The sequence below is a fragment of the Wickerhamomyces anomalus genome (genome assembly GCF_001661255.1).
Source record: "Wickerhamomyces anomalus NRRL Y-366-8 unplaced genomic scaffold WICANscaffold_7, whole genome shotgun sequence".
Taxonomy (NCBI): domain Eukaryota; kingdom Fungi; phylum Ascomycota; class Saccharomycetes; order Phaffomycetales; family Wickerhamomycetaceae; genus Hansenula; species Hansenula anomala.
In genome coordinates, this window is record NW_017567116.1 from 827262 (window position 1) to 852494 (window position 25233).

A 25233-nucleotide genomic window follows, 5' to 3' on the forward strand; every position below is an offset into this window, starting at 1 on the left:
ATCTAATAGAGAAACTCTCATAAAATACATAGACCTCTTGTATGTAGTTTCGCGTGTCGCGACAATACACCGAAGAAAAAAAACTAGCACATCTGCTAGGTATAAAGTTGAATAGTGATTTATGATGGTTTGATCAAATGTGTTGTACATGTCCCACCAAAGTTTCAAAACCATTCAACGACAAGTCAATGGTCTGCTTAACCAAAGTAGGTCTGAAACCAATTGCTTGAAAGCCATCAAGTTGTGCAGAGGTTTCTTGAAGGATAATCCAACAACATCGTCAACGTTCAATGAAAATTCCATCAACGAAATCATCAAATATAAGAAACCAGATCTTGAACAGTTCCTATTCGATAAACTTCGACTTCAATCACAACCGTCGAATGTATTGAGATCTTATTTGGTTGAGAATCCAGTGCCGCAGTCAAGATTTATTTTTGATGCTGTGAAAGGAAACACGGATATTGAATTGAATAAAACTGCATTAAGACAATTATTATACAAGAATAAAGATGTTGAAACTTCATTGAGTTTAATCAAAATGAATAGAAATCATTTTGAAGTTAAAGAAGTCAAAAATTTACAAAAATTGGGATTGATGTATGTTGGAGGTGTTTTATCATTCAATGGGCTGCTAGAATTTGCAATTGCTGGTCATGAAGCTATCCATTTGTTATTTGATATTTATCTTTTCAATATGTTCTTCCTTACATTCTTTTTGAAAAAGGGATATAGTGACTTGGTCACTTGGAGACCTGGAATTTCAATGTTTCAAAAGTATTTTCATCATTACGATTATAAGATGTGTCACAAGTTGGTTTCAATATTCGATGAACTTTATACAACTAATGTCTCCAACTATCATTTGACAAATTCAATCCTTATTGAACAGTTTCAAAAAGATATGGTACTTGACAGGGAACAAATCGAGAAGCTGATTAGAGATGAGTTTAGAGAAATGGGACTTATGATCACAGAAGGTTCAGACGAAGCCATGTTTAAAGAGTATTGGTCTACAGGTGGAGATGGGTTTGAATGGGTAGAGCCTGATAGAGATCCTGTGGAATTCCTTGAAATAGCGGCAAAAAAACTCGAGACTGAAGTTTGAAATTATGACTGGTCAGATTTTGTTTTGTGTCAAGTTTCTTGATTGTTTTGAATTTTTTTCACCGATGAACCACAAACACAAAAAAATCAAAACATCAACAAGTTTCGAAAGTTGAGCAAAACTTTTCAAAAGGAAACTGGGGAGATCAAGAAAAAAATACTAAAATTTGAGGTCTTTGGTGGTGGTCAGGATGGTTTTTGGATTCATCTATTCTTTAATTACCGCCCAGTTGTGGCATGTTCAACAGCTTTGGTCAGCACTTTTTGTTCAGCGCTTAAGAATTAAACACTCGAATGGTGAGTATCATTTTGTGGATAATGCTATAATGGAACTAACTAAAACTTTTCAAAAGGTCCTCCTTTGATTGAATCCTCAAAAGAACCAGAAGATGAAATTTCAGAAGTTCAAACACAAACCCAATTCCCAGATTTAGACCTGTTCTTTGAAGATTACCAAGGTTTTGATATAGATAATGATTCATACGGTGGTTTTGACATTTTAGACTATGTTGAGAATGGCTATTTTGAGCCTCTTGATGACTTTGGATTGGGTTGGTCTGATTCATTTATACCCACAGGGTATAGTCTTTTGAAACACACACATCTCTCAAGTTTTGATCAAGTGTTTTACAATCCACAGTTGGTTATTTTACTACTCACTATTCTATTGTTTTCAGCAGTTTTGATAAAAGTTCTCAAGTTCATCAAGAAGAGAAAGATTACCAGTCAGTTTCAAACAGTACCAACTCCTGAATTGAAAAATCCCAATGATCTTGAACGATACATTGAATCCATCCACAGCTTGGACTATGATCACTCCTATGCTTTTGAAACTGCGTTTGAGTCATTCGGGCCAACAATTAGTGACGTTGAGTATGATAAACCATCGTTATCTGAGTTGTTTAATATTAGTGGTGGTCCAAGTCTCAATAATGATAGCTCACACGAAGAACAAGTTTCAAAGAAAGAAACCACTGATGTTATCCAATTCACCAATGATTATCCAGATGCCTTGATTTCACCCACCATTGTCATGGGTGATGATAGCTTTGAAAAATTTATGACCCGCTTTGAAACTGAAGACTATCAAGTCATTCCGCTTACCATTGATAAATATTCTGATTCAAATCCTTCCTATTCAATACCTGTCAACAGAGCTGCTTCGCGAGAGTTTAATCAAACCATTGATGAATTGGTAAATAGAAGAAAGCTAATTGACCTTTTGCCTTCTTCACAGGGATCATCACTAGAGATCAACCATGAGCCTCACTCGTTATCTTCCAGGAACTCTCCGGTAAACATGACACTTCTTTCAGATGAGATCACAGCTGTTTGGGGAGATGGTGATGAGCTTGAAAATGAGAAGGGTCATGATGAATATCAATTAACTGATGACATCGAACGTATAAATCAAGCTGAACCTTCTGATAATTTTGCAGAAACTGTTTTTCAAATGGACCTTGGATCCTCTGAATTAGAATACAAAACTCAGCAATCAGAGGCATTTAGTAACATAGTCGAAAGTTATGTTAGGTCAATCAAGCATATCAAGGAATTGAATGAGTATCTAGAAGGCTTTACTCCTGATAATAGCAGTGTTGATGAGAAAATTGATTTCTTTGAAATCCTGTCCGGAAAAGAGCAGACGTCTACAATTGCAACATCACTGACTGAAGAAGATAGTATGGGTCCAGAACTGGGATCTAGCTATGAGAAATCAACAGATGCTTTAAAGAAGGACAGTTCTAAAGCTAACGATCTCGTGAATATTGAAAATGAAGTTTTGAAGGAGATAATACTGCCTAATGAGCAATCGCTACCCAGAAAACAATCAATTTTGAAAGCCGTTTTTGAAAGTTCACCTGCAAGCAAAAATGAGTTGTTCTCGTCACCAAGCTCAAAAATTCCTATATTGAATAATGACAGGGTAGAAAGGATCATTCGTTCACCACGGCCAAAGTTTCATTCACAACAAAAATCAAAAATTACAGACGAGGTCTTGAAGCATTTTTTTAGCACAGAGGAACCTGATATCGAAGGGTATTTGCTGGAGCTATTCGGAGACGATCCCAAGGTTTCAATAAATACAGATCTTTTAGAGACACTTTCAAAAGAGAATATAGATACACTCATGGATGTTTATGTGGGTAAAGAATCTTCAGAGAATTGGAAAGAAAGATATGAGAATTTTGATCTATTGATTGGACACTTACGTCTTCATGAACCAAAACAGTTGTATTCATATTTTGAAGAGAAAATATTTGATGTTATTGAAGATATTTTGGAAATGGTTGGCACCTCAAGATCCAAACTATTAGAAAAAGTTATTTTGTTTTCCAGAGAGATTGTTTATTATGGTGACAGCTTTACTTTGAATGATGAATCATTTGTCTCATTGATTCATTTATTGATCCCGTTGACAAAATCCACATCTAAATTCATCTACAAGTTGGCTTTAAAATCTTTATGTTTGATGATACAGGCTGTGGGAATTCAGGATTTTAAGAGAATCTTCAACCTTATGAGCAGTGATATATTGGGTAATAGGAAACTTAAAGGGGAGAAATATGCATGCTTGTTCATGATTAAGTTTTATCTTGCTGCCAACTACAAGGACATGACAGGAGACGATACAGAAGAGATCGTCAAAAAGCTTCTCCCGTTTACTTCAAATTTGGCCATTGATAGCTTCCAGAAGACGAGAGCTGAAATAGTTGAAATTTACTTGATTTTGGAAAGAAAGATACCTCAATCTCAAAATCTTGTTCTATTTTATGATAGCTTCTCTACATTCCTAAAGAGTAAGCTTGAGAAACCTCAAATTCCCAAAAATGAGGTAAATATCTGAGATAATTAGTTATGTATTGTTGTTTTTCTTTAATCTGATTTTGTTATACTGTTTTAGCCTTTCTGTAGAAGCATTTTTTGGCTTGTGGGTTGATAGTAGGCTATTTGAGCTCTGTCGCTTCCTTCTGGCTGGTGTCTTTTTTTGGAAACAGCGCCGCGTAGCCTATTGTCAATTTTTGTACTGTAAAATCCGAAGAAGTATGGGGTAGTGCCATCCATTTATAATAAAACTTCGAGAACGACAAAAAAACTCTTTTTCTAGTCACCTTAATTAAAGAATCAACATCCAACATTTAGATATTCAACCCAGAAAACAATCATGTCTAACCCATCAATTGTACTGAAAGACAAGGGCCAAATTGTCCTAGAGAATAGACCAGTTCCTGAAATTCGGGATGACCACTATGTGAAAATTGCCATCAAGAAGACAGGTATTTGTGGATCCGATGTCCATTACTATCTTCATGGACGTTGTGGTACATTTGTGGTGAACGCACCAATGGTGCTAGGTCATGAATCTTCAGGTGTCATTGTTGAAGTTGGGAAAGCAGTTACAAGAGTTAAAGTTGGTGATAATGTTGCTATTGAGCCAGGTATCCCTGATCGTTTTGGAGATGAGTTCAAGACAGGTCATTATAACTTGTGCCCTCATATGGCTTTTGCTGCTACTCCTCCTTATGATGGTACTTTGGCAAGATACTACTTGATGCCTGAAGATTTCGTTGTTAAATTACCAGATCATGTTTCATTAGATGAAGGTGCATTAGTTGAGCCATTAAGTGTAGCTGTCCATGCAGCCAAACTTGGAGGAATCAAGTTCAATTCAAAAGTTGCAGTCTTTGGGGCTGGTCCTGTTGGTTTATTAGCTGCTGGTGCAGCCAGAGCTTTAGGAGCTTCAGAAGTATTGGTTGTCGATATCTTTGATACTAAATTAGAACTAGCTAAAAAAATCGGAGCAACACATGTTTATAACTCATTGAAAAAAGGTGATTTTGTTACTGAGGTATTGAAACAACTTGGGGGTAGACCTGACGTTATATTGGAGGCATCTGGTGCTGAAATAGCAATTCAAAATGGTCTTGCCCTTGTTAAAACTGGTGGTTCTTTTGTTCAAGTTGGTATGGGTAAAGATTTTGTTAGTTTCCCAATAGCACAAATGACTGAAAGAGAATTGACAGTTAAAGGTAACTTTAGATATTGTCACGGTGACTACCAAGATGCAGTTGATATGATTTCTTCTGGTAAGATCAATGTCAAGCAGATCATTACGCATAGGTTCAAATTCAAAGATGCCAAAGCTGCGTATGACAATATTGTTAAAAATGGTAAAGATGTCATTAAGACTATCATTGATGGTCCTGAAGATACTTCTAAACTTTGATTCTGGTCAACATATTCTGATATTTAGCTTTAGTATAACATAGTACTATAAATAAAGAAAGCTGACTTTGCCTTTGCGATACTAATGCTGTTTTTGTTGTTGTAAGCTGCTTGTATAAAAAACGACATTAATATAGTAAGTAACTAGTCACAAGTCATTTGATTTGAAACTGAAAATAGGACTGAAGAGCGAATTATGAATAACACGCAGATTATCAGAAGCATATTGACCTGTTGACCACAATTTCCTCGTTTAACCAATGTATGCTTCCATGACCAGTGCCTCTAACTTCTCGGCATATCTAAAAGATCAGGAAAAAAAAAGAGATCAAAGAAAAAGCAGCTAATGAAAAACACCCATTATAGTGAACTAGGGCATAAAGTGAACCAACACCAAGTTCGAAGAGCTTTTTCAATATAAAATGTTGTTGATACAGGTCTTAGGATTCCTGGGCTACCTTTCGTTAGCTTTGGCAAAGACCCATACCTTCAACTTCACAGCATCGTATATAAGCGCCAGTCCAGATGGTGTGAAAGAAAAGAAAGTGATTGCCTTCAACAAGCAGTGGCCACTTCCAGAGATCCATGTCGATAAGGGTGATAGAGTCGAGTTATATTTAACAAATGGTCTTGAAAATAAGAACACATCCTTGCATTTCCACGGTTTATTCCAACGTGATACCAACTATATGGATGGTCCTGAGTATGTCACACAATGTCCAATCTTACCAGGCGAGACTTATCTTTACAACTTTACTGTCCCAGATCAAGCTGGTTCATATTGGTACCATTCCCATACAGGTGCTCAGTATGGTGATGGTATGAGAGGCGCTTTCATTATTCATGACAAAGATGAGCCTTACAAGTATGAGGAAGAAAGAGTTTTAACCATATCTGAATGGTATCATGATCAATACGATAATATCTTTGGAGAATTCTTGAACAGATATAATCCAACTGGTGCAGAACCAATCCCTCAAAACCTTTTATTCAATGATACTGCAAATGCAACTGTCAACGTGGAGCCAGGTAAAACATACTTATTCAGATTCATCAATATGGGGTTATTTGTTTCTCAATATCTGTATATTGAAGACCATAAACTTACGGTTGTTGAAGTTGATGGTGTGAATGTTGAACCATATGAAACTGACTACATTTATTTGACTGTTGGTCAAAGATATGGTGTTTTGATTACTGCAAAATCAAATAAAGACAAGAACTATGCTATTGTCCAAGGATTTGATGATACAATGCTGGATGCTATTCCGGCTGATCTAGTTCTAAATGCTACAAGTTATTTGGTGTACGATAAGTCTAAACCAATGCCTGGTGAATACAAAATTCAAAGTCTGGGTTCTTTCAATGATTTTAATTTAAGAACTTTGGACAAAGTTGACCTATTTGATGATTATGATTACCAAATTACTCTCGATGTTGTGATGGATAATTTAGGCGATGGTGTTAATTATGCTTTCTTCAATAACATCACATGGACCAAGCCAGTTGTCCCAACATTATTAACTGCTTTAACATCTGGTGAAGAAGCCACCAACCCAAGAATATATGGTTCTAACATCAATGCTTTCGTCTTGCAACCAAACGAAATCATTGAAGTTGTTGTTAACAATCAAGATGATGGTAGACATCCTTTCCATTTGCATGGTCATATTTTCCAAGTTATTCAAAAATCTAAATCTTTTGAAGATCCAGTTTCTTATGATGAAAACAAACATGATGCATTCCCAAAATACCCAGTCATGAGAGATACAGTTAACGTCGAGCCAAACGGTTATGTTGTGTTGAGATTCAAGGCTGATAATCCAGGTATTTGGTTCTTCCATTGTCATGTTGATTGGCATTTGGAACAAGGGCTAGCTGCTGTTTTCATTGAAGACCCACTCGCTCTTCAAAAACAAACACCACCAAAGGACTTCTATGATAATTGTCGTGCTGCTAAAATTCCGCTTGAAGGTAATGCTGCAGGTAATAAAGATTTATTGGATTTAACAGGTGAAAATGTTCAATCTGCACCACTACCTGAAGGATTCACATTGAAAGGTTATATTGCTTTTGCTATCTCAACATTTGCAGGACTTTATGGTCTTTACTCGATTATTCAATATGGATTAGAGGATTCAATCCAGGATGATGAAAAGATATTTGAAAATCTAGAACGAATTTTGACTGAAAACAATCTGTTAGGAAACGATCCTACATCTGATGCTAACGAACACACACATCTGTCTAGTGCTGGTGAGGATATTTAGTGCTTCCCGAAGTCTAGAATGCTAAAAGTCCTGTAATTCATAGTTTATTGATATATTTAATTGATTTTGTTTATAGTTTTAATGTTCTTAGATGTAAATATGGCTAAAATTTAGCCACTATAAAGTGTCTCTACCGAAGTGAAAAACTTTTCGCGAATCTTCAGTTATTTTTTTTTTTTTTTTTTTTTTTTTTCGATCGAACGAACGTGAAGGTATAAACTCGAGAAAAAAATTGATTGATCTCTATATAGGCCTGTTACTCTTTCTTTTGTCTTAGATTCACCAAATCTATTTGCATAATGTCCAAATTTTTGAGAAACATCTGGTCAGCTGGTAGTCGCCAGCTTGGCTTGAGTGCTCAAAGAAGGCTATTCCATCAAAGTGCACTTAGAAGAACTTATGAAGAAGAAAAAGTTGTTATCGATCAAATTGTTTCCAAATTACCGGAACAAGATCTTGCAATTGCTTCAAGAATGCGTAATATTGGTATTTCTGCTCATATTGATTCTGGTAAGACCACATTCACCGAACGTGTGTTGTTCTATACCGGTAGAATTAAAGCCATTCATGAAGTTAGAGGTCGTGATAATGTTGGTGCCAAGATGGATTCTATGGATTTAGAAAGAGAAAAAGGTATCACTATTCAATCCGCTGCTACATACTGTTCTTGGGATAAAGATGACAAAAACTTCCACTTCAATTTAATTGATACTCCAGGCCACATTGATTTCACCATTGAAGTTGAACGTGCCTTGAGGGTTTTAGATGGTGCTGTTTTAGTTGTTTGTGCTGTTTCTGGTGTCCAATCTCAAACTGTTACTGTTGATCGTCAAATGCGTCGTTACAATGTTCCAAGAGTTACTTTCATTAATAAGATGGATAGAATGGGTGCTGATCCTTTCAGAGCTATTGATCAAATTAACAAGAAATTGAAAACTCCAGCCGCTGCAATTCAAGTTCCAATCGGTGCTGAATCTAATTTGAAAGGCGTTGTTAATATTATTGACAGAGTTGCTTTGTACAATGAAGGTTCACAAGGTGAAGAAATCAGAACTGCTGAAGTTCCAGCTGATTTGGTTGATCTTGTTGAAGAAAAAAGAGCTTTATTGATTGAAACCTTAGCTGATGTTGATGATGAAATCGCCGAAATTTTCCTTGATGAGGGTGAACCAACCACTGAACAAATTAAGAATGCTATCCGTAGAGCTACTATTGCCAGAAAATTCACTCCAGTTTTGATGGGTTCTGCGTTAGCTAATACTGGTATTCAACCAGTTTTAGATGCTGTTGTTGATTATTTGCCAAATCCATCTGAAATTCTAAACAAAGGTTTGGATATATCTGAGGGTGAAAAGCCACTTGACTTGATTCCATCAAGTAAAGAAGCTTTTGTTGGTTTAGCTTTCAAATTAGAAGAAGGTAAATATGGTCAATTAACCTATTTACGTGTTTATCAAGGTCGTTTGAAAAAGGGTGGGTTCATTACTAATGTTAAGACTGGTAAAAAAGTTAAAGTTTCACGTTTAGTGCGTATGCATTCAAATGATATGGAAGATGTTAATGAAATTGGTCCTGGTGAAATTTGTGCTACTTTTGGTATTGATTGTGCTTCAGGTGATACATTTACTGACGGTGTTGCACAAATTACCATGTCTTCAATGTTTGTTCCAGATGCTGTTATTTCCCTTTCAATTACTCCAAAATCTAAAGATACCACAAATTTCTCCAAAGCTATGAATCGTTTCCAAAAGGAAGATCCTACCTTCAGAGTCAAATATGATGGTGAATCTAAAGAAACCATTATTTCAGGTATGGGTGAGTTACACTTAGAAATTTACGTTGAACGTATGAGACGTGAATATAATGTTGACTGTGTTACTGGTAAACCACAAGTTTCTTATCGTGAAGCTATCACAATGCCATCTGACTTCGATTTCACCCACAAGAAACAATCTGGTGGTGCTGGTCAATATGGTAGAGTTGCTGGTTCATTATCACCAGAAGATGGTAAAAATATCTTTGAAACACACATTGTTGGTGGTCGTATTCCAGATAAGTTCTTGGTTGCTTGTCGTAAAGGTTTCGAAGAAGCCTGTGAAAAGGGTCCATTGATTGGTCACAGAGTGTTGGGTGCTAAAATGTTCATCAATGATGGTCAAATTCATGAAGTCGATTCCAATGAATTGTCTTTCAAAGCTGCTACTTTAGGTGCTTTCAAACAGGCTTTCATGAAAGCTAACCCAGTTATTTTGGAACCAATTATGAATGTTTCTGTTACTGCTCCAGGTGAATTCCAAGGTAATGTGATTTCACTTTTGAACAAAGTTCAAGCTTTAATCCAAGATACCGAAATTGCTGTTGACGAATTCACCATCAGTGCTGAATGTCCATTAAACCAAATGTTTGGTTTTGCTACCGCCTTAAGAGCTTCAACACAAGGTAAAGGTGAATTCTCCTTAGAATTCAAACAATATGCACCAACTCCAGTTCACTTACAAAAACAATTAATGGCTGAGCACCAAAAGAAATTAGCCGAACAAGCTGCTGCTAAGAAATGATTTATTGACCTATTCTTTTATATATCGACTAATAGATATTTGTATATAGTCTCCAAAATGCTTATAATTATATTTGAAATATTCGTATACCCTTTTGTATGAATTTTGTAAAACGCTTTCGCGGAAAACACCAAAACACGAATAGAGTGTGGATCAAAACTACACAGATATTTCTTTATCTACAAAAACTCAATATCAAACCAACAGAGGTCAACCTCTTAGTGATATGGAGGTTCAAATAGAAGATTTGAAAGACTTAACAGAGCCTATTGATGGTGATGTTGATGATGTGTTCCATTGGCGTGCATCTGAGGAAGAGAAAGCCACCAATGAGAGGTTCAGTACAGATTATTCCGTTCTCAAGCAGAGCTTGATATCAAGTCCTATAGTGAAACAGATCTTCAAAGTGAAATATTCCACAAATAAGAAAGTTGAAGGGCTTTCCAATGAAGCATATAATGATGATGGCTCAATCATGACGAAGAAGATGATGAAGGACCTAAGCAGACCAAATCCTGATTCATTTGACATGGATATAGATGATGACTTAGAGACAGAGATGTTGAAGTACACTACAAATGATGATAGAAATGGCATGGCGGCTCCTGAAGATATTGAAATTGATCTGACTGAAGAATATAGACCAGAACTGGCTGATGTGCTTGTGTTGGTAAGGCATTCTTCAATTGTTATAAATAATGAATATGAGGTTAAACTTCCCTCGACTATAAGGTCGTCCAATTTATTAAAAGGCTCCAAAGTTGAAGAGGGTATATGGGATGAAGACAGTTTGTTGATAACTTTATCTTCGGGGTTTTTGCTATTGGTGAGGTTCTTCCAAGTTAACGATTCTGTCAAGCCATACGTTGTTCAATGGTGGAAAGCTAGCTCTTCAATTAAGCAGCACCCTACGCTAGATGAAATCGGAAAGGAAACGTTAACACATCCATCTGGATCACTAGCTGCATTGACATCTGCTCAGGGTCATATAAGGCTTTTTCATTGCTCACAGACAGCACATGGTGTGATGCTTGATAACATACAAAACATCAATTTTGATGGGCAGATTCTTCATAGTTGTTTTCTTGAACCACTAAAAGATGTCTCTGAAACCAATCATGCTTTAATATTTACCCTTATAATCACTTCACATAGAAGATATATGATTCGTCTATTTGAATGTTGGTTGGATGAAAAAAGAATTATAGAGCATTCTCCATTTTTGCTAACAAATGAGTTTGATGTTCCAGTTTTTGTTGTCCCATTCAAACAAGGTGTGTTTTTGATGATGGAAAAGAAGATAGTGATAATCACAGTGAACCAAATGCTTTCTGCGGATTATAATTTCTTGCAGGCCAAATTTAGTGGTGCGTTTCCTACTGGTTATTACAAGCCAAATACTAGGATAACGGGTGAGGGAAATGAAATACTAATCTCAACAGAAGATGGTACTATCTACTCAATTATTGTTGTGGAAGACCGGATTCATGTAAGGCCTATATTGAGAGTTCCAAAGTTGTCACATTTTATTTTAGAAAGAGTTGAAGATGGGTTTGCACTCTATTATTCATGCTCTTTTGGCTATGGTGGATATCGTTTATTCCCAAAACTATTATCAGATGAAGAAGATTCATATAAATATCTGTTGGATTCTTGTGATCAGCTGGACATAATTAGCAATTGGGCACCGCTTCTTGATGTGGAGGTTGTTGACACAAGAAACAATAGACAAGAGTTATGGCTAGCCAATGCTAGAAGCTTGTCGAGGTTGAGATATGGCTACAAAGCTGAGAAAGAAATACAAGATAACAAGCTCAGAAAGGCGTACAAGGTTTTCAATCATGTCGTTGGAGATGACCTTTACTTCATATTCTCGTTTATCGATAAAACATTGGTGTTCAAGTATGAAGATGATCAATTGATTGATGTTGAAGATAGTGGACTAGAGCTCATAAATCGAACTATCAATATCTCTAGTGTTCAAAGTATATGTGTCCAAGTCTTGGAAAGGTCCATTATTGTCACAGATTTTGCATCTGAAAATACCATGAGGCTAGATCTTGAAGAAGATATGGTTTTAGCTGACTCTTCGGACATTTATACTGCTGCTATCACTGAAAGTATCAGTATAGAAGGTTCTGTTTCAAATAATCTCTCATTTTTTGAATCTTCTGGTGATATTCATCTATTTGGAGAATCGGTCACCTTAAAAATACCAGTTACATTTTTAAGATTTTTCAGTTTTGCTGACCAACTATTTCTTGCAATTGGTGGTGCTAATGTTGCCAAAATTTTCAAAAAGCAGGACATGGGATTCAATCTGGAGCTTGAAGTTGAGATAGAATTCTCTGATCCTAATGACTTTGTCGTTTTTTCAGGAGAGGTCTTCATAAGCTCAAGGCTTGGTGAGTTTTCGAAATATTCAATGGTGTTTGAAAATGAGAAACTTGCTCTCTCCCACGCTTACACGCTAAGATTATCTGAATCTCCCATTGAATTTTCTTCATCGTCAGCTGAATTGTTTTTGATCTCTAAATATTTATGGAAACTGAACGTTGGTGAAACATATCCTTCGCCGGTTATTTTTGATGAGCCAAAGGAAAGATCTGTTTATTCGGTTATCAAGCTGAAACAATCCAAATATGCAGTATTGAGAGATGATGGTTTTAGTTTTGTCAACATTTCAAATTATTTGCAACCAATATTGAGATCAATCAAGCTATCCCAGGTTCCAAGAAGGGTTAAATATATTTCACATTTGAATGTTTTTGCAATCATTTCAGAGTCTTCTTTGTTGTTTACCAGTAAGGTCTCTAAACTAGAAACAAGACTTTACAGTCGAAGACAGTCTTCACAATCTTTATTTGAAGATGAAATTCCACTCTCTTTATCAGAATGGATTCTACCAACTACTGATAAAGCATTTAGAAACTTACTTATAGGTTGCAGAACGTCTACTGGTGGTTCAATTAAGGTTTTACAGCCAAAGTTCTCACTCGATAGCACAGAAGTCGTTGAGGCGTATGAGATCTATAGTGCCAAAACAGATGCCCCTGTATTAGCTTTTGAGCAGTTAAATGATGATACCGTGATCTATTCCAGTGGGTTCAAATTGGTTATCAGCACCTATGATTTGGAGAAGAAAAAAATGCTTGATTCTATAATTGTTCACGAATTCAACTCATTGATTATGAATATTGATGTCAAAGATGATATTGTCCTCGTTTCCACAAAGGATTATTCCGTTTCCAAGTTTAAATACTCAGAAGGTGAACTAAGTCTTCAGGGAAGTGATTATTGTGTTCGGAAAGTAACAAATAGTTTGTCATTAAATGACAATGTCACAATAACAACAGACAAGTTACATTGTTCCATTTCAGGAATCCAAGGTTACGAAACTAGATTCAGATCATTTGTTTCATTTGTTCCAAAATTGAAAAGATGTGAATTGAAACCTTTATGGTATGATGGTCAAATAATGAATAGATTTATAGCTTACGGGCTTGGGGGTGAAATACAACTTTATACATTATTGGATAAAGAAACAGCACAAGATCTAGCTAAACATCTAAACAATAAAAAGATGGTACCCAACTCAGTGACCCAAAAAGGTCTTTGGGATTTAAATGATAACATGTGGGTGAATGATAGAAATGTGAATGTCATTGATGGTGATTTGCTTCTCCAAAATTACTCTGGTGAGCTCGCTAAAATGCTAAACGCAATATCCTTTTAACTTTTGATCTAATAAATAATGATGGCTAAATGAATCTATTTATCATTCTGTATTTTTTCTAATAGATTTGCAATTCTTGGGCCCATGAGAGGTTGACCTGTTCTAGTTTTCTGAGAAAGTTGCTCTTTCTTTCTTTCTCTTTCTGCTCTTTTCTTCTCTCCATTCTTGATATATTCTTGTCTCTTCATTTCTCTTTCTTTACGAGCAAGTTCCTTTCTCTGCTTCGCTATTTCAGCACGTTCTCTAAAGTCAGGTCTTGGTTTAGATTCTGTTTCTCTTGACGGTCTATCTTTTTTAAACTCCTTTTCAGGTATAGCTTCACCTTCTTTTTTTAGTTCTTTGAAATACTGTTTTCTAAGTCTAGCACGATGGACTAAAGATTTTTTAATCTCTTGGTCTAGGTGGTAACAAATTAGTATCTCTTATAATTCAAATAGTAAATACTGCTAACATACTTTTTGACTCTTTACGGTCGATATATGGGTTGGATCTTTTGCCAAACTTTCCGTCTCTCTTTGTGAAGTTAGCCATTATTAATATATATTGTGAATCTTGAATAAAATTAGGGATAGGTTATCAGTATGTTGGAGATTAGTTGTTTAATCAATAGGATAGATAGAAGTGTTAAAAGAAAGAGAAAAAAAATATTTTGTGCTGCACATACCGCATCGCTGAGTAAGCAACGATACCTAACCATCAAAACCTCAGTTTCCAGGCAAACGCTCTGAAGTTTGGCATAAAAGGGCCACTGGATGTTGATATCAGTATATCCTTCAGCTTATTACTCGAAAAACTAAAACTACCATTGTTTTTTTCAAGTTTTGCAGTCTGTGTTAGATGAGCTGGCCGGTTTAGCATTTTGACTATCCGAATTTTTCATCTAGAAAAAAAAAATCTTGAGGCCTTTGAAAGATCAAAACAGTGTAACCACTTTTGCAAATTCAAAAGCTCAAGCACCTGCGCTCATTAGGTCTTCTATTCAAGGTTATTATTCATTGTTATTGCATTGTCTTTGTTGAGGGTTGTCGAGAGAACGGTCATTCAATCCAGGTTCTTATCACCAAACTATTTTTCAACACATCATCATATTTCAAGACACTATAGCTTTAAAGGCAATTCGTCATCTGGATCAAGAACCTACAGCAGACTTATGTCTTCAAATTCATTCAATGGATTGCGGCTTTTGAGGCTGCGAAACAAAGATTTGTTGGCCCAGTTGAGAGTAAGATCTGGAAGTCTTGTGCAGGTCAAGAAAATATCATATGGCAGAATCAATACAATACCCAGTGTGTTATGTTCAACTAGTATGACACAAAGGTTTATGAGTACTTCCACTCCCCAACCACCAGCTGTACCCAGTCGAGAAGTTGGAGCCAACTTTCTAAAGTTACTTTTTAAAGAAGAACACACCGTTGAAGAGATCGACCGCTTATATGCACTTTCTTTGGATGCCGATTTGACAATAGAACAGAAAACCCAGCTGTTTAAGCTGCTAGCTGAGAATGATAGGGTTGATCAAGCTAGAAGTATTCTTGAAGGAATTTCAATGATCGGTTTAACATTCGACTATCGCAAAGCAATAGCAAATTTTGCTGGACAAGTGGACTCTATTCAAACTGTCAGCAATATGGCCTCACGATTCAGACGCCGTTTTAAAGGACGGGATCGGGCATTAACTCTTCTGGAGATTGTCACAACCACATACCTTGAATTCAATAAACCAGAGCGGGCATTGGAAAGTTGGGTGATATTTGTAACGCATAATTTCAATCGTTCAAAACTTCACAGTGCTCACAATGCTGTTTTTTTTCGTGAAGTTTTATACAAAATACTTGAAAAATCAAAAGGCGTTGATTTTGAGCCAATAGTTGATGCTCATGTTCCTTTTGAAGATAGACACTTTATCTATAGATCCTTTATTCAGAGTGCAAGAACGAAGGACAACCCAGCCCTCATATATGATGTCTTCAAAAGAATCCCCAGGAAATATCTAGTGGAGAAGTCATTTCAATATGTTTCAAGAACTCTTGCTTGTGACGGTGAGATTCGGCTTGTTAGTGAGCTACTGACTGAATACCCACAGGGAATGGAGTTGGAACAGAGAGATGTTGCAAATTTTTACAGGTACGTTTCGAATCATGGGTTTAGTCTTGTTTATAAAGAATATCTAAGGATATCTGAAGTCTATGGTGGTGATCCTCCAAGGCAAATCTTGAGAGATGCAATAGGTAAAGCTATCAGAAGTTCAAACATGTCAGCATTAAAAAAACTATGCGATGTTTACAAGGGAAAATATAACGATATGTTCACATATCACTCATTCATGGCATATTATCTCCAGGTTGGGAAACCATCAAAGTTTTTCCATGTTTTTAGGGAAATGGCTAACGCTGGGTATGAGCCAGACATTCGTACTTATAATTTAATTTTTCAACAATTCTCTGCTAAGAAAGATCTGGAGTCAACTTTTGCATTGCTAGATTATTTAACAGGTAAAGGTATGAAAGTTACTATTGAGGAATTATGTCATGTGCTTGTCTGCTGTGCCAAACAGATTGATGTTGACTCAGCTACTAAGGTAGACCAATTGGCTGATAAATATGAGTTGAAAAAAACTGGTGAATTTTATTCATCTTTAATGGCTGTCTATACAGAAGCAAATTTACATGAAAAGGCAATAGAATTATTTAACAGCTATGACGGTACACCTAATGCTGATTTATATGCCAACTTGATTAAAACACATGTGAGAAAAGGTGACTATGATTCAGCTAGAGAAGCATATAAATCAATGATGGAACAAAATATAGAAATGACTAGAAAATTTTATGCCGTCTTGATTGAATATTTTTGCAAAATTGGTGAATTCACTAATGCCCGTACATTGATGGATAGTATTGATTTAGAGGATGGAAATGATATGGAACCATTTGCGGTAATGATGGAGAACTACATGCATAAGGGATTGCATGCTGCAGCTATTTCTGTCTACAACTTTTTACTGGAAAATAATGTGACACCAGGGCCACGGGTTTATAATAAGCTAATGGAGTGTTTGGTTCAATTGAGTTTTGTCAATAACCATAATTTTTCCAGACCAGCACGTATTGCAGAAGAATTACTTGCAACTCAAAAAGAAAATCCTAAAAAGCATTATCTGTCTTTCAAAATCATTAAGCCATTGGTTAGATATTTGTCAAAGCAATATGATCCAGTCTATGCATTAAAGTTGTTGGAAGACTATAAATCCTCACGTTCAGAATATAGTACCTCTAAAAATATTTCTATATTAAAGGAGGAATTGATTATTTATGGTGAAACAAAACAATATTACAGATTCAATGCTGTTTTTGAAAACTTTTTGGATGAAATCAAGAGAAGAATGGTTAGGGGTAAAAGACCTCATAAAAGCAAAGATGTTTTCCTTCCAATCATTGGATATAGAGCTAGATCTGGTGCTGTGCTTGATGAACAAAAACAACTTCAAGACCTTGTTCAAAATTTCATCTTTGCTCATAATTTCAATGTTAGTAATGAAAACTTGAATGAAATTGCCGATATATTGCTGGCAGATTCAAGAACTTTCATGTTTGGTATGGAAATAGTTGAAACCAAGTTGATGGGTGGGTTTATTGCACATGCTGTTGTAAGAGCTCGTGAGTGGAGAAACTCTGTGTTACCATTAGGTGCTAATCCTATAGAGTATCAAAATCCTATCACGATGCCAAAAATATACTTGAAAGATGAGTTTTATCTCAAAATTGCTATTCATTTGGATAATTATCTTTCAATGATACGAAAAATGGACCCAAATAAAATGCCAGACTTCATGGAAAAGTTTAGAATTAAGTTTCCAAAAGTGTTCAAAAATTTCCCTGGTACTATTAGTAATTTTGCAGATGTTGAAGGGTATGATTATAAGAAGGATTTTAGAGACAGTGGCATAGCTAATGATAGGTGGTAATGAGTAAGTGGTGTATTCTATTTTGCATGATGGCGTTTTTCTTTTGATTTTGGAATTTGATAGTGTGTGTTCAAGCTATGTTTTATTATCGTTTTGGGTTTTGCACACAAGTTATTGTATTGGTCATTGTCAGTTACTACACATTGAATATATTGAACTGATAAATCAATCTTTTATTTTACATAAATAAGTTAGCATCTGTACATAGTTGAAAATTTACAAAAGTATTTGATTTTAATTCATTCAATGCTCTATCATAAGTCATGATTATAACGAACTGTGCTATTCATTGAATTCTCAATGTTGTTGTTGTTGTTTCTTCTTTTTTGGTTTCTTTGTTTGTTCTGAACTAACTGGGTCAGGATAAACTACCAAACTTTCACCCACTGAAGAACCAAAGACTAAAGGACCCACATAAGGCTGGATATTCCACTCCAATTTGACAGTGGCTTCTCTATTTCTGAATGATTCTTCAACATCCCATACTGAATATTTTGAACGCTCATTGGAAATGCTCAAATTAGCTTTATCTTTTGATTGAATGATCTTATCCCAATACACAACCTTATTTGAAGCGGTCTTAAGTTGTTAGTAAAATGTTTTCGTCTTCAATCAATATATTGAGTTGAACTCACATTAGATTTTCCTGGATATTCTGCTGTCAAGTATACAAACACTTGTTTTGTATTCCAATTGAACAATGGTGTTAAATCTGATTCAAGATCAAATATCAATTTTGAATTTTCTTTTGGTTTACCACCAACAGATCCAAACCTTCTACTAAATTTCACGGAAGCAGTTCTTTTAAAGTTAGTAGAGCATTGAAAGATGACATACTTAAAACTCACGGTGTGATATTAGAAATTGTACTTGGTGTCAAGAAGGCATCTGAAGAATAAAGTTGGAACCAAGATGATGCAATGATGAAAACGGACACAAATCCAACCAATGTCAGCGAAAAATTGAGCACATGTTGTCCTCTCTGTAATACTGAAAACATCTTGAGTTGTGCTTGGGTAACTTGATTCTTAACATTCATCATGAACTCTTCATGAAGACACGTAAATTTGAAGTTCAGTTGGGGAATTCCGACTAGCATCACGTGTAACCTCGGAAATATAATGATTTTTCCACCACAGAAACGAAATAATTTGAACATTCTTCACTATTGTTCAACTTCCACAAAAGCATATTTGATCAAAAATATAACTGAAATGACTCTTACTTGCTATGTTTTCTCTTTACGGGACGACTGGCTTGACACTAGAGGTTGAAGATGGATCAGAACGTTGTCAATGATGAGAAGAAACATCGTGGACATAGAACTTATAAATTCCCCGTGATTTTGATAATCATCTCCTTGGGTGGATTGATGCTTGGTGTGGAAACTTCGTCAATGCCGGTATTTGTTGGGTCTGCCTATTTCCGCAAATATTTCAACAATCCTGGTGCTGTTGCTCAAGGAATTATTGCAGCTTCAAATCCTGCTGGTGCTTTTTGTAAATTGATACCTTTTTATGTTTTCATGGCACAAAAAAACTAACTAATCACAGTTGGATGTTGGGCTTCTGGTTTCATATCTGACAGATTTGGAAGAATTGCTGCGCTTCAAACTGGTTCAACCATATGGATTGGTGGTTCAATTGTCTCGGTGCTTGCTCAAAATATACCAATGGTTATTACTGGAAGAGCTGTTAAAGGGTTTTCAGTGGGTATATTTTCAGCATCCCTACCTGTTTATGTCTCTGAGATATTCCCACAAAATAAGAAAGGTCTTGGTACTTCTGTTATGCAATGGTCCTTAACTTGGGGCATTATGCTCATGTTTTATATTTCATATTTTTGCAATCTTTTAGGTGATGAGCGAGCATTTCGTATAGCATGGGGTATTGAAATAGCACCTGCTATTTCTTTGTTAGTTGGTACAATATTTCTTCCAGAATCACCAAAATGGCTTGCTACAGGTTCAAGATGGGAAGAAGCTGATCATATACTTGAGAAGTTGGGAATACAACCCGAGAATAGAATGGGAAATCAAGGTGATCAAGATGAGGATGATTTGAGAAATAGAGTGGGTCTTATTGACATGTATGACTCAACAGGCTCAAAGTGTACATATCTTGATTTGTTTCGCAAGGATTTAAGAAAGCATCTTCTCGTGGGAATAACAACTCAATTATTTACACAATTGAGTGGTATTGGGGTTCTCATGTACTATTTGGTTTACATCTGCCAAATGGTTGGGCTTTCTGGTGAAGTGAAAATTTTATCGGCTTCTATTCAATACGTTATCAATGTTTTATTCACAATTTTTCCTATTCTTTGGTTAGACAAGATGAGGCGTAAAGATGTTCTTGTGTTTGGGGCAACTTTTTTGGGGACATGTATCTCAACTATTGGAGCTATAATGGGCTGGTATGGTCATGGTGTTCCGCCAATTGACGGTAATGAAAGTATCGTTTGGGAAGTCACTGGTACCCCTGGATCTCTTTGTTTAGCCTTGTGTTTCCTCTTTGTTGCTGTGTTTGCCTCAACGCTATCATGTGCAGGGTGGTTATATACTAATGAGATTCTTCCATTACGTGCTAAGGCTAAAGGCTCTGCTATTTGCATGAGTGTTTCATGGACGGTGAATTTTACATTAACATTTTTGACCCCACTTTCTATGAAGCACATTAAATGGTTTACCTTTTTGATTTTTGGTCTTTTCTGTATTTCTGGTGCTTTTATTATGGGGTTTTTGTTTCCAGAAACTTATGGATTGTCAGATGAACAGATTAGGAACCTTTTTGTCAATAAAGATCAAAATGTCCATGATGAAGGTTCAATTGAAAATGAACACCCAGTGGCCGTAGTTCATGACTCGTCACCTACAGATGCTGCTGAAAATGATTATGTTGTGGTTAATGAAGATCATGAATTGGCTGAGAACGTTGGTGTTGGTACCAGTGTTAAAAATCCAGTTGCATCCGATAGAAGTTATAAATTATCGATTCCTTCTCATGTCAATGAATTGCACCATAATATTATTCAAAGAACACATTCAACAACAGATAGTAGTACGCGTATAACAGAGGGTGTTAGTCCGTTTTTGAAGAAAATGGGTGGTCCTTTTGAAACAGATTCAGATCTGAGTGCTCTGGAGCAGAATGTCGATGGAACAGGTAGTCCAGATAATAGCACAACTTATACTGATGGGATCATAGGACACTACTATAATCAAAGATCCAATGACTCTCCATTCATGAACCATCATAATTCAGGGTCTCCCTTTAGATAGATCAGCTATAGTTTTATGCTTGTATAAATTTTGATGTAGTACTATAGTGCTCGCGATATCTACCCGGTGTTGATACTTTTCAAATTTTTGAACATTGCACGCTCTCCTTGATTATTTGAAAATCCGAAAATTGTAGACACCTAATATTGTTTCTTTACATTATTTACAGCAAAAAATTGAAACAATGGCGACTCAAAATGACAATTTATTGGATGACGTGAGTTATATTGATGTCAAAACATTTGTTCCAGAGCAATGATACTAATTAGCGGTTTAATAGGGTCCAAATTGGTTAGAAAATGACGATGATTTAACAACACAACCAGAAGGTGAGTTTACTATGAATTGGATGCAACAACGGAACACTAACAAAACTAAATCATCAAGACATTGGAACGAAAGCATATATACCACCTGATGTCCCTGAAGATCCTACACCTATTCGAGGGGCAACCTCAACGCATAATAATAATACTGAAGGCACAGTTCCAATGGTTCCAAATAATTTTGAAGGTGGATTATTTTCAATAAATCATTATAGAAGATATTTCAATATAAACACTACTGATTTTTTCATAAATGTTATTAGATCAATAAATGTCGTTCAAAAATTTGAAGATCAAGAGGAAGAAATTGGTGATTTATATGGACCAATTTGGGTTACTGCAACTGTTTGCTTTATATTATTTTTTTCCAATACAAGTTCTAATTTATTGAAAAGTTGGTTGATTGGTGGTGATGATAAGTATCAATATAATTTCAGTTTGTTGACTGGTGCAATAAGTTTGTTATATGGATATACTGTTTTGATTCCATTTATTTTTTATATGATTAGTGTTTTTTATTTCAAATTGACTAAATTTTTCACATTGAGTAAGATTATATCAATTTATGGATATGCTAATTCAGTTTGGATACCTTCAGCTATTTTTGGCGTGTTAAGAGGGTTATTAGTTAATCATAGTGTTTTGAATGGGATTTTAAAATGGGTTATTGTTTTAATTGGTGGGATTGTTAGTGCAGTTAGTATTGGATTAAAAGTTTATCCAGTTTTGAAAAATTCTACAATTATCGTTGGTAATGAGAAATTATCATTTGGATTAATGGGTTGTCTAGCTATTGCTCATTTGGGGTTCATTATTGCCATCAAAGTTTTATTCTTTGGTGATTTGAAAGTTGTCAATTGAGACAAAAGATATATTGTAAATATATGGAAAAGAAAACTACGTGTAGATGAAACAGAATAAGAGAAGTCATTAGTATTAGAATTTTAAATAATCATTGCAGACACTTGATGTGATTTCATCATCATGTGGTTTCCATTATCAATATGGATCAGCTTTTTTTTTGGATTTAAGGTTTTCCATCAAACTTTATAACATTGGATCATAAATATTATTGTAGTTGTAAAAAGTGAATATGAAATTGTAACAAAACATCTAAACTGTTGGAGCACCTGGCATTGGTAAAGCTGGGATAGTGAAGTAAGAGTTTGAGTTTGTAACAACACCCGCCAAAATAATATAGAAAGCTGTAAAAGTGGCCAAAATACCCAAAGCACCACCAGCTTTGATACAACCAGTTGAATTTTCCAAATAACCAATAGACAACATCAAGATAAATGTCCATAGGAAGAAAAACAAGATAAAGAATGGCCAAGTAGCTTTAAAAGTACACAACCACATCAAAAATGAAAATATAAACCAAGCCGCCAAAAACAAACCCAATGCATTAGTATACTCTTCTTGAGTTTTATAACTTGAAACTATACCAAAAGCATCGATGTTTAAAGCACCATAACTCATCCAGAACCCACCATAACTACCCAATGCAGTTGCAGCAAATGTATTTTCGATAACCAAACACCATAATCCAGCAATAACTTCAATAACACCACCGAAAAATAGGGCACAAGAGGCAATAATTTTAACATTCTCCACACCTCTAGTTTGTAAATTAACCAAAGAAACGACAAAACAACATACAGCAAACCCAGACAAGCCTAATGGGACAGGATTACCCATTGGACGGAACGGTTGACGATGTAAACCAGGATTTAAATCACCAGCAAATGCATTAACTAATTCATGTCTATGGAAAGATTGATTTCCTAGATAAATTATATCACCATTTGGAGAAGTTGTAATTTTTGTGATTGGGTTACCAGTTGATTCTTGTAATTGAGGTTGATCAAATTCAGTGGAGGAATAACCATTATTCCCTTGTAGATGGGATGAATTACCCTTTTCCAAGTCTTGAGGTAAAGAGTTGTCAGTCATTATAATAATATAGTTGTTGATATTCAGTAATTGATTTGTTCAATCGAAACAAGGTTTCAAGAGAGGAAAGCATCTAGTTTATATAGTTGACCTAACCATTAGTTAGAGAGGGGTCCGTGTATGGCACATGATCCACCTTTGGTAGTCGAAAGCAGAGACCTGAGTCCTAAAGAAAACGGTTACTTTTTTTAAATTTTCACCACTTTGACCATGTCCAACTCTGATTTCACACGGAGTACGGTTGCACAGGGCAGACTTCAGTATGGACTGGGCTTGCCGGTGATATGGAACAAGTGATTAAAAGATCAGCAGCAGTGCAACTGAAAGGAAGCGAAGCGTTTACTATGGCCATGTTGTGCTGAGTTGGTTGAATTAATGGCTGTTGAGTGGATTCAGCCCTTTGAGAAATTTAGTTTGGATCATGGGCAGATGCGATTGAATCAAGTTAAGAGAGGCTTTAACAGGATGGACGTCTATGTTTGTTCAGATGGTGCCACTCTGAATCATTCGATCGCTGTTTAACACAGTGAGGCACCTGCCCCACCACCAAGCACTCCCTGCCTAGAGCTAGCGAGGGCCCACTATTATTGCTAGCCTACGCCAGGCTCCCAAGCAAGGTGTCAGTCGGTCTGCCTCCAGGCTCTTCGAGAGGTGTCCTAGTGAAAGGAGTTTACAACGTTGATCTATGGCTCTTTTTTCCCCACTGAATCATCAACATACAACATACAACACTCTACACTTGACTCAAGCTTAATCAAAGCTGCTCGGATGGAATCTTAGACTCTTTGAAGCATTGGTGCTTAAAATTCCCTTGTTGAGATTGGGTTTAGAGAGGGATCCATAAAAATGACGGCTACAAGCTACAAGCTGGAAATAGTGTACTCCTCCGTGTTCTGTTTGTGACAAGTTTTTATACCTCAACTGATCCATCAATCACATGTAGACTATTCAATTACTAGCCATCTACGAACATTTACAGATGAAATGAAGATAAAAGGAAGTTAGAACTAATGGAACTGCTACGTAACTTCATATTCCGGTTTCCGTTAGTCAAATACACTCTTTAGTTCTTTTGTACTGACTCCGAAGACCCACCTAGCTCAACAAAATTTTGAACTGCAAACAAAACTACAACTACAGTACAGAACAATACAATCCGGGGTTTAAGAACCTTAAATAGCCTATACATAGGGTTGATGGAAATGAACAAGTGGACAACAAGAAAAAATTAGACACGAGGGGTTAGTTTCAGTCAATTGTTTGTAATGATGTTGGTCAACTTTCACGGAGTTGATGATGTTGAAAAAAAAAATTCTCTTGACACAAAATTTCATGACATAATCTGTTATGTAATTCAAACCGAGGGTTTAGTTACGTATCATGTGAAAATCATGTGAGAGGATGGTCGGATAAATCCACATTAATAAATTACAAGCTACTTTTCACGTTTCTTGTACAAATCTTATTATCATCCGTCTAAGAGAGTCAATTCTACTTATAACTCCCCTTGGTTGTCATGTTTTGGGCGTTTTAAGGAAGGTGGCCACTTTACTATTGATTCCCAGACGACCTTACACTTCGTCGATTGGGTACTTAATTTCACTTTCCTTGAACAATAAATCACTTGAATTAATGTACTGGTAGTATGATAGATTAATTTGAAATTGATTCCTGCTTTCAGTTTATAGCAACCAACGAATTGATTGAACTTTGGTGATGAGGAAAAAGCACGATTTGTTCTAGAAACTCAAACATTGTGTAGCTCGTAAAGAAGGCTCCGATTATTAACTAATGTATTCCTCTGAATTGAAC

General features: G+C 35.8%; 12 protein-coding genes across 12 annotated transcripts; 9 read left to right on the plus strand and 3 right to left on the minus strand.

Annotated features, from left to right (window-relative positions):
- Positions 1-148: 148 nt before the first annotated feature.
- WICANDRAFT_81522 (uncharacterized protein) lies at positions 149-1108 on the plus strand (the record flags this gene model as incomplete). The annotated part of the gene is made up of 1 exon (XM_019185248.1): positions 149-1108. One exon carries the CDS (start codon positions 149-151, stop codon positions 1106-1108), a length of 960 nt encoding a protein of 319 aa, XP_019036514.1.
- Positions 1109-1298: 190 nt separating this feature from the next.
- On the plus strand, positions 1299-3955 carry WICANDRAFT_81523 (uncharacterized protein; the record flags this gene model as incomplete). The annotated part of the gene is made up of 2 exons (XM_019185249.1): positions 1299-1404; positions 1461-3955. The coding sequence occupies 2 exons, from the start codon at positions 1299-1301 to the stop codon at positions 3953-3955; spliced, it is 2601 nt and encodes an 866-aa protein (XP_019036515.1).
- Positions 3956-4273: 318 nt separating this feature from the next.
- Positions 4274-5335, plus strand: WICANDRAFT_35934 (D-xylulose reductase XYL2; the record flags this gene model as incomplete). The annotated part of the gene is made up of 1 exon (XM_019182375.1): positions 4274-5335. The coding sequence occupies one exon, from the start codon at positions 4274-4276 to the stop codon at positions 5333-5335; it is 1062 nt and encodes a 353-aa protein (XP_019036516.1).
- A 421-nt stretch (positions 5336-5756) lies between these two features.
- FET5 (ferroxidase FET5) lies at positions 5757-7604 on the plus strand (the record flags this gene model as incomplete). Its single annotated transcript, XM_019186006.1, has 2 exons — positions 5757-7347; positions 7381-7604. 2 exons carry the CDS (start codon positions 5757-5759, stop codon positions 7602-7604), a joined length of 1815 nt encoding a protein of 604 aa, XP_019036517.1.
- Positions 7605-7879: 275 nt separating this feature from the next.
- On the plus strand, positions 7880-10221 carry MEF1 (Mef1p). Its single transcript, XM_019180348.1, has one exon. It carries the CDS (start codon positions 7904-7906, stop codon positions 10160-10162), a length of 2259 nt encoding a protein of 752 aa, XP_019036518.1. The 5' UTR covers positions 7880-7903; the 3' UTR covers positions 10163-10221.
- Positions 10222-10388: 167 nt separating this feature from the next.
- WICANDRAFT_81527 (uncharacterized protein) lies at positions 10389-13898 on the plus strand (the record flags this gene model as incomplete). Its single annotated transcript, XM_019185250.1, has 1 exon — positions 10389-13898. The coding sequence occupies one exon, from the start codon at positions 10389-10391 to the stop codon at positions 13896-13898; it is 3510 nt and encodes a 1169-aa protein (XP_019036519.1).
- Positions 13899-13933: 35 nt separating this feature from the next.
- FYV7 (Fyv7p) lies at positions 13934-14429 on the minus strand (the record flags this gene model as incomplete). The annotated part of the gene is made up of 2 exons (XM_019183937.1): positions 13934-14295; positions 14354-14429. 2 exons carry the CDS (start codon positions 14427-14429, stop codon positions 13934-13936), a joined length of 438 nt encoding a protein of 145 aa, XP_019036520.1.
- A 1555-nt stretch (positions 14430-15984) lies between these two features.
- Positions 15985-17862, plus strand: PET309 (Pet309p; the record flags this gene model as incomplete). Its single annotated transcript, XM_019183938.1, has 1 exon — positions 15985-17862. One exon carries the CDS (start codon positions 15985-15987, stop codon positions 17860-17862), a length of 1878 nt encoding a protein of 625 aa, XP_019036521.1.
- A 297-nt stretch (positions 17863-18159) lies between these two features.
- Positions 18160-18862, minus strand: SPC3 (signal peptidase complex subunit SPC3; the record flags this gene model as incomplete). The annotated part of the gene is made up of 3 exons (XM_019182424.1): positions 18160-18441; positions 18498-18663; positions 18711-18862. 3 exons carry the CDS (start codon positions 18860-18862, stop codon positions 18160-18162), a joined length of 600 nt encoding a protein of 199 aa, XP_019036522.1.
- Positions 18863-19138: 276 nt separating this feature from the next.
- WICANDRAFT_35945 (uncharacterized protein) lies at positions 19139-20629 on the plus strand (the record flags this gene model as incomplete). The annotated part of the gene is made up of 3 exons (XM_019182377.1): positions 19139-19361; positions 19416-19901; positions 19935-20629. Coding segments are annotated over 3 exons (1404 nt in total), but the record flags the coding sequence as incomplete, so codon positions are not given.
- A 1004-nt stretch (positions 20630-21633) lies between these two features.
- On the plus strand, positions 21634-22329 carry YIP5 (Yip5p; the record flags this gene model as incomplete). The annotated part of the gene is made up of 1 exon (XM_019182441.1): positions 21634-22329. One exon carries the CDS (start codon positions 21634-21636, stop codon positions 22327-22329), a length of 696 nt encoding a protein of 231 aa, XP_019036524.1.
- Positions 22330-22581: 252 nt separating this feature from the next.
- On the minus strand, positions 22582-23421 carry WICANDRAFT_65575 (acetate uptake transporter family protein; the record flags this gene model as incomplete). Its single annotated transcript, XM_019183939.1, has 1 exon — positions 22582-23421. One exon carries the CDS (start codon positions 23419-23421, stop codon positions 22582-22584), a length of 840 nt encoding a protein of 279 aa, XP_019036525.1.
- Positions 23422-25233: the final 1812 nt, after the last annotated feature.